Source organism: Sprattus sprattus (genome assembly GCF_963457725.1).
Source record: "Sprattus sprattus genome assembly, chromosome: 3".
In the NCBI taxonomy this organism is placed as follows: Eukaryota; Metazoa; Chordata; class Actinopteri; order Clupeiformes; family Clupeidae; genus Sprattus; species Sprattus sprattus.
The window spans coordinates 38,499,617-38,507,653 of NC_137922.1; the positions used below are offsets into that span (position 1 = coordinate 38,499,617).

General features: G+C 41.0%; 1 protein-coding gene across 1 annotated transcript; it reads left to right on the forward strand.

Annotated features, from left to right (window-relative positions):
* Positions 1-322: 322 nt before the first annotated feature.
* On the forward strand, positions 323-7,657 carry ghitm (growth hormone inducible transmembrane protein). The gene is made up of 9 exons (XM_080834731.1): positions 323-381; positions 1,086-1,245; positions 1,631-1,733; positions 2,315-2,426; positions 2,884-3,025; positions 3,830-3,938; positions 4,331-4,519; positions 6,398-6,569; positions 6,936-7,657. The coding sequence occupies exons 2-9, from the start codon at positions 1,114-1,116 to the stop codon at positions 7,018-7,020; spliced, it is 1,044 nt and encodes a 347-aa protein (XP_080690857.1). The 5' UTR covers positions 323-381; positions 1,086-1,113; the 3' UTR covers positions 7,021-7,657.
* The last annotated feature ends 380 nt before the right edge of the window (positions 7,658-8,037 follow it).

Genomic DNA, 8,037 nt, shown 5'->3' on the forward strand with positions numbered 1-8,037 from the left:
AAAGTTGATCATACAACAAAAGTATATAAAGGCATTTATGAAACAATATTATCAAACAATTGGTATTATTCAATGGCAAACCTACCTTACCTTTAGGGATTGGAATGATTTTTGTTTCATAATGATGACTAAGCTAAACTTTACTTGCCGACTGTTTGTTGATTCAGTGCGGCTAAAGCAACGTTGGCAAAGTTGTTGTCGTATTTATTATAATTTTTTTTAACTTTACGAGAATATGTCCTGATTTTTTTATAAGGCTTGCTGAAACCTATGACGCATTTCCGGTTCTAAGGTTTTCTTCCGAGTTGTATAACCTTGCGTCATTCCCGAATGCTCTGGAAGTGTCAAGGAGGTGAAGTGTGTATCCAAATCAAGTTGCTAGTAAGTAACATTTTATTGGAAAGCAAATATTGTTTGTCTTATTTGATAATACAGTCACCGTGTCTATCTTCTATCTTGGACATATGCAGACGCGAAATATGCAGAAACAGCGTGTTCTGTTGTGGTTGCAAAACAGTATCATAAATGTGATTGTAGCGAATGAAAACATTCGTTTCCTGGCTAGCTAGTGTTTGGGTTTCAGAATAGTTTTCTGTACGTTATAGTTAAGAGTTATTCGTGAGGCAGTGTGGTTATTCTGAACATCAATTAAATGTGTTGTGTTAAGACTTGCAATTTAACTGTATTAATGCCTAATATTTTGATCATAGCTAACTTGACGTAGCCGAAAACCTAGCTAGCAACCTGGCTAATCTGATTTTTAACTGCTAACGTTAAATAATTATCAAGGTAGGACAGTGACACTATACATTAGATAAAAACAACTATCAAAATATGAAGACATTTTCTCTAATCCAATAGCAATGTTTAATCTTACAATAATATAGCTAGTAACGATAGTTTGCTTAAGTTAAGTAGCTGCTAGTTAGCTTGTGTTGCATAGTTTTTGAAGCTGGATCTGGTGTTACATGGTCCTTGCGTCATCGGGAGTGTACGATAACAATGTATATGGTTATGCATTTTATCAAGTTAACGGCACCTTAATTTGCCCCAAGCCTCATTTAATTGTCTTTCTTACTTTACAGAGAGGTCAAAGCTCATAAAACGCTCACTATGCTGGCGGCGAGGCTAGTATGCCTGCGGACTGTCCCCTTGACGGGGCTGCGCTCAGCGTTGGCACAGGGGTCCCCGGCTCTGAGAACATCTGTTAACAGAACATATCAACCACTTGTGAAACAAAGTCAGGTAAACAGCTGAGTTACTCTTTTACAGCTTGTAGCTCAGTTATCTGAACATTTCAGAATTAAGTTATACCTGTATAATGTGATGATTAAACAAGTGATCTGTTGGTCTAATTCATGATCTTACTCAAAAGTCTAGATGTAGATATTTAATTTATAGATCTGAGTTTGCTGAGAGATTGAGGCTTATTGCATCCTTTAACAAAGAAGAGAAGCTCTCCTGGCAAAGCCTGCAGACAGCAGTTTGTTTGTGTCTGCTGTCAAGTGCTAATTTGGATTTGGACTCTGCTCAAAAGAAGTCAGCAGCCTAGACCAATTGATCTACATTAAGTGACATGACAAGGCAGTGGTCACTTTGAACTCTGAAAAGTATTTTTTTTTATTATCAGAGCTATTCCACCAAAGCCAGGTTTGGATTCCGTCGATCAAAGACCTCAAGGGAACAGCTCCATGAAGCAGCATTTGAGCCAGCAACTGACACTGCCATGAAAGGTAATGACTGTGGGAGCACAATATAATACTGAACTACTGTGTTGTTGAACCCCAGGAATAACCTGGTTGACGCGCTTAGATCCGTTTTAAGATGATTACAGTCAGCGAGATAAAATCCATACACGTCTTGCTTTCCTTTAACAGTTCTCCATTTATTGTACGAATTGCCATTAAAAACGCAGAGCAACGACATGTTACTCGCTCAAACCTTTGCGGTATAGCGGTCAAAACCATTTTCCCTTCCGGGGTCAACACCTAACCACAACAATAGGCTTCCTACCTATATACCTAAAAACACCTGTGCAATGAACAGCAACACCCAGTGTGCAACAGGGACATTACACATTGAGTGACAACCCATTTAGCTGTAGCAACTCATTTGGCTGCTACAATGACATTTCACTGTATATAATATGTACATATGCATTTCACTGCAGCAGTTCTGTTAAAAATATGTACATATGCACTCTATGCTACTTCCATGTGCATATGCATGTACCATTCTATGCAGTAAAAAAACGTTTGCTTTCTAACACCAACATTTTGGCCTCTTTCTCTCTCTCTCTATCTCTCTGTACAAGTTGACAATATTGGTAGGATGGTGTTGGCTGGAGGAGCTGCAGTAGGTTTGGGAGCCCTGTGCTACTATGGACTGGGGATGTCTAATGAAATTGGGGCCATTGAGAAGGCTGTGTAAGTCCAATGCTCTTAGAGGATTTAGAAAGCATGACCAGTGAAGTCTCAAGACATAATGCAAAAACAGTTACCCTGACCGTTAGCATAAGATCTACTGGCAAATAGTCTTATTAAATGAGATGGATGAAATTAAAGCCTGCCAATTATTCCTTGTTATTAAGCCTATTACTTAATTATTATTGTAATAGGCATAATGCTGGGTGCAGTGTTGTTTTGCCTTGAATTTGTTTGTCTTACTCTTTGTCTTACTAATTTTACCATTAGATGCTCACTGAGAAGAGCTCATAGCGGGAACTTAGTAGCGGTGTAGAATGAAGGAACTACTACAGTATTAAGAAGTTGCTGAGTGGCCATTAACGACAGACCTAGCTGCATTTATTAGTGGTTGTTTGCCATGTCACCCTCTAAGGTCGTTTGTTAAAAACCAAATCTTTTTTCCTTTACATATCTGTAGGATCTGGCCCCAGTATGTGAAGGACCGCATCCACTCCACCTACATGTATTTTGCGGGCAGTGTGGGGATGACGGCGCTGTCTGCAGTGGCTGTCAGCAGGACCCCGGCGCTGATGAGCCTCATGATGAGAGGCTCGTGGCTGGTAATGCTTTGCTCACAGTCTGACATTTGTTATTGGTCACTGTGCTTCCAGCAGGCATTTTTGGCAATCTGCAGTTTAAATGGGCAATTACCACAGTCAATTATTAGGGACCTCTGCCTGAAGATTACAATGTACGTAAAGGTTGGACATTGAGCTGCCAGCAGGGTTAGAATTAACTTCCCCCTGGACCCCTGCATTGTATACTCTTCATGTTCTATGTTCTAATGTTTTATTTAATCCTGACTTGTTGCAGGTGAGCTTTCAACTGGGGTTGCAGCTGAAATTATTGCTAGAATGAAGTTATCCTTAACACAATAACATGATATTCATACATTTAGCCCAGGGAGTAGATCTGACTTCATTAGCACTAAGTAATGGGTCAATTTCAGAACTTTAGCCCATATGCAGGCTATAATTAAATTATCCTAATCGTCTTCACATATACTACAAATTATTGTAGTGCATTCCTCCAGTGAAAAAGAAATAGCGGTGCTTGAGCCATTGGTCATAAACTCAGCCTGGCATCGAGTCATCCAACATCTTTATCAATGTCGTAGTACCGTTTCACAGAAATGTAGGCCATTAGAGTTTGTCATACATAACTTTCTTTGATAACCCAGAGTTACATCTGAGTAGGTAAAAACTCCCTTTGTAGTACAGCCCTCATGTACAAATTACCAGATGCATTTGATCACACTGAGACACTGTGAACCAAACTATCCAACTAAAAACATAGTACATTTTTTGTATATGTAGATACACAGTACTCAGAGTGCTAATACTAATGTAATCCCCCTTGTCCAGGCGATGGGTGCTACGTTTGCTGCCATGATTGGAGCTGGCATGCTGGTGCGGTCCATCTCCTATGAGCACAGTCCTGTCCCCAAACACCTGGCTTGGATGCTGCATGCAGGTATGCTAGTGTGGTTGTGCCGCTGATGTGCTGACTTACTGTGACACAGCAGCATGTTCTGTGTTTTGCAAGCCCTCTGAGGACCTTCAGTGCAGCAGTCGACCTCTAGGGTGCAGTAGAGGACAGGACAATGTCCATCATTGGCGAGAACCTTTTCATATTCATTTTGGCTAGTTATAGATCACTTAGCGATATCTACAGATATCCACAGATATGCATGTGGATTTTTTGGGGGATATTTTTGAAAATGCGTGTCTACATGGATGGATGCATATTACGACTAGTAGCCTATAGATAAAAATATGTGGTCCTTTCATTTTTCACACATAGATGCATGGTATAGTTGTTGTATTGTACACTGATTTGATCACTCATGGGGTGTGTGTTGGCAGGTGTGATGGGTGCTGTTGTGGCCCCTTTGACACTGCTTGGGGGTCCCCTGATGCTTCGAGCTGCCTGGTACACAGCGGGCATCGTGGGCGGCCTCTCCACAGTGGCCATGTGTGCCCCCAGCGAGAAGTTCCTGAACATGGGTGGCCCACTGGCTGTGGGCTTCGGGGTGGTCTTCGCCTCCTCCCTGGGTGAGTAGGGACTGGCCAAAACATTTTAAATGTTGGGGATAATTCAATGTTATGGTCGACACAAGTAAACAATTGTACTTTAGCATACCATCAGTGAAGTTATATGAGTATGGTGGTGTTTTATAGTAAAAAATATTATTAATTGTGCAATTTTTTTTAGTGTATCCTTTTGTCTTTGGGAACCAAATCATGGCACTTTTTTTTGGGGAACCAAATCATGGCACTAGTGTATTCATACTAGAGATGCGCGGATGGGCTATTATTTCATCCGCAACCGCATCACAAAACGCATGATCCGTCCGCTATCCATCCGCACCAATTTTTTTGACCAATTTTCAAAACCGCACCCGCCCGCCATCCGCCTGTTGTTTTTAGGTATAGGCGCTGTGACGCTAGGCTAGAAAGTTCTTGCCTGTTCTTGAAAGGAGACTGATCCAATGCCGCAAAGATATTTAAAGGATAAAGCCCCTAGTATGAAAGCCTATTGGCTATGTTGTAGCCTATCCTCAGAATATTATCAGTGAAGTGACGTCTGTCGCCGATCGATGCACAGGGAGAAACTTTAAAATAGCCAAGCACATCGGCAAACCTGACCTTACCATAGGCTAGTAGGCCTACACTTTTTTATCATTGTAATAAAACGCAATTTTGTACACCATTTTAATATGGTAATATAGCCTACTGTTTTTAGTTTAGAAGGAAACGCCAAGTCTATTAATTCCGAAATGTCACCGCATTGTAGGCTTTATACTGTAACAACCCCAACACTTGCCTGCTTGCCTTGCAAATCAAAGTTTTCCGACTATTTTTCTTACCTTCTTTCTTAGCTGGTGATGTTAATGAGCTAGAAGATTAACTTGTTCATCTCGCGCTGCCAATGCCCAATGTCACTTCTGAGTCAAATCACTCCATCATCTCTTTGAAATTCCTTATTCCACGAGTGGTAGGCTACAATGACTGGCTGTTTTAAAATATAACTAATAGCCTAATAGCCTTTAATTAAAATATTATTTTTTGTCGCGTCATCCGCCCGATCCGCGGTTTAACCGCGGAGTCCGCAGGTGCAACCGCCAACCGCGCATCTCTAATTCATACGAGGCCTGCGTACCATATTTACTTTTCTTTTTCACCTTAAAATATCAGTTACTGTCATTTGACACCTACTGATTTTCTTCTGAGCAAAAGAGTTATACACATGATTAGAAATCACATTGGAAATCATTTTGATGTGTAGCTTGTCATAATATAACAAAATCAAGTGTGAAAAATTAATTCCCCGGGATAATGCTGCGTCATTATTCTTGCCTCTGTGATGCTTTCCACAGATTGTGTTTAATCAGAACCACACACTGCCACTGGATTAAGCTTGGCCAGTTTCCTGTATGGCGATATTTTTAGCAGGCCTGGCTGCAGCATGGCCATATGAGCTTGCCACTGTTCACTTACATGAATAACTCAGGACAACTCTTCATTCACACAAAAAAAGCCTGTACAGAGTCCTTGTAGTTCTGTTGATCTTTTCTCTAGTGATTCCGAAATTCAAAGTAGAATTGGCAGAAATAATAAATAAATAAGGTACAAAAAAAAATCTAAAATAAAAATAAACGGTATAATGACCTGTAATAGTTATTGTAATGCTCAACTGCAGTGGCACCTATCCCAGTTTGAAGACCCAATTAGACCCCAGAAAAAGAATTGGTGCTTTTGTCCAGCCTGTCCCCATAAGGTTGCTTAGCCACCTGACTACATGAAGAACAGACTTTTGAGGCCAGCTCTGGACAGATGGGAATTCATATTCTCTAGGACATGCCTATATCACAACAAACTGGAGTGCCTCCTTTGATCTCAACAACCTGGAGTTCCTCCTCTGTCCACCAGGCTCCATGTTCCTGCCCCCCACCTCTGCGTTTGGAGCTGGCCTGTACGGAGTGGCTATGTACGGAGGACTGGTGCTCTTCAGCATGTTCCTGCTCTACGACACACAGAAAATCGTCAAACGCGCTGAGACCACCCCGATGTATGGCATGCAGAGATTCGACCCCATCAATAGGTGAGTGATGAGGCTCATCCTCCTTTTGCTTTGAAGAGCTCTCAGGGCTTGTCCATTTAATGATGAGGTAGTACATTATAGAACAGTTCATTGCACCACTTTGGACAGTGCTATAGCTCTGACAGTGTCAGGGGTGTGTATCTTGCCTCACCGGCAGTATGTGTTCATAATGGAATTATACGAATGGGACCTCAAAGCCTGTACATTTACTTGTGATGTGTGCATAGTGTGAGACTGTGTCAAATTATAACCTAATGTCTGTTGATATCATTTTATGAGCGTGCTGTCTGGCCTGTCTGTATATTCTGCCATGTGTTGAATTTATTTTTTAATAAAAATGTTTTTTTTTTAAATTTATTTTTTAAGCTGCATGGGAATCTACATGGACACCCTGAACATCTTCATGAGGCTGGTGATGATTCTGTCGGGAGGCGGCAATCGCAGGAAGTAAAGTCATCCCTAAAGGCCCCGAAGCTCAGTGGAGGCTAAGAGCCGTCCCCAAGCAATTAGATCTTAATGCCCGATAAGCAGACATGCGTACACCTTTATGTCAGAGATTCTCCTCTGCTCATACACAGTTAGACTAATAAAGCAATGAAAGTATGAGTTTGGAGTGAGACAGAGGGTTGTGTTTGTTGTCAGGTTGCACAGCATTGCCAACATTAAGTGTAAATAAGGAAGTGGAAATTGCCGGATTCTGTGTTTTCGCTATTATTCTCTAAGTGTTGAAAGGTGGCCTATTTTGTGTGATCACCATGGGCCTGAGGGAAGAGATCCAAATCATAGCTTTCCTTTAAAGTCAGCTCAGATTTATGAAAAAAGCACACATTTTATTTTGCTATTTATTTAAGATGATGGGTCTTTCTGCAGCAATTCAATTTAAGTTTAAAGATGAAGCTCAGTTGCTTTGAAATCCCATTTGTTTACACTGTCTAACATGTGCAGTGTAAGATTTTTAAGATGCCACCTGCAATGATGTTACATTGCCTGAAGTTGGATAGGAATCAAAGCAGTGGTGAGCTGAGTTATGATAGTTCACATGCAAACTGTCTCATTTGTTAACACCAATAAAATGGAGATGAATGGAATTGTGTTACAGAATGTATTTTCTTGGACAAAGATACTTCTTTCAATTATTCATCAATAAAAAAAATGTAAAAGCAGAACCCACTTTATCTATTCAGCTACTGTTACGTACCAGCTACTCTCCTAGATTACAGAAAGTATGACAGTAACTTAGGTGTGTATGTGACAACAAGCGTCACTAAGATGGTCTGGCACCTGATGGACCACTCAAAGAGACAAGGCTTCTCCAGCGTCCCCGTCAGTCTTGCCACTTTAGTAAAAGGTTGGCTGTTACTTCCTTCTCCCGATATCGCCATGTGGTTTGTGTGAATGCCTTGGCGTGTGTTCACTTTTCCTGGTTTGGCTACAGGTAATTAGCTGGCTTCAAACAAAAGTGAATACG

Excerpts from the sequence above, each read along its gene's own strand:
- ghitm (XM_080834731.1), top strand. The coding sequence starts at position 1,114 with ATGCTGGCGGCGAGGCTAGTATGCCTGCGGACTGTCCCCTTGACGGGG. Across the intron at positions 1,246-1,630 it reads CACTTGTGAAACAAAGTCAG|AGCTATTCCACCAAAGCCAG; the intron begins GTAAACAGCTGA and ends TTTTATTATCAG. Across the intron at positions 6,570-6,935 it reads AGATTCGACCCCATCAATAG|CTGCATGGGAATCTACATGG; the intron begins GTGAGTGATGAG and ends TTATTTTTTAAG.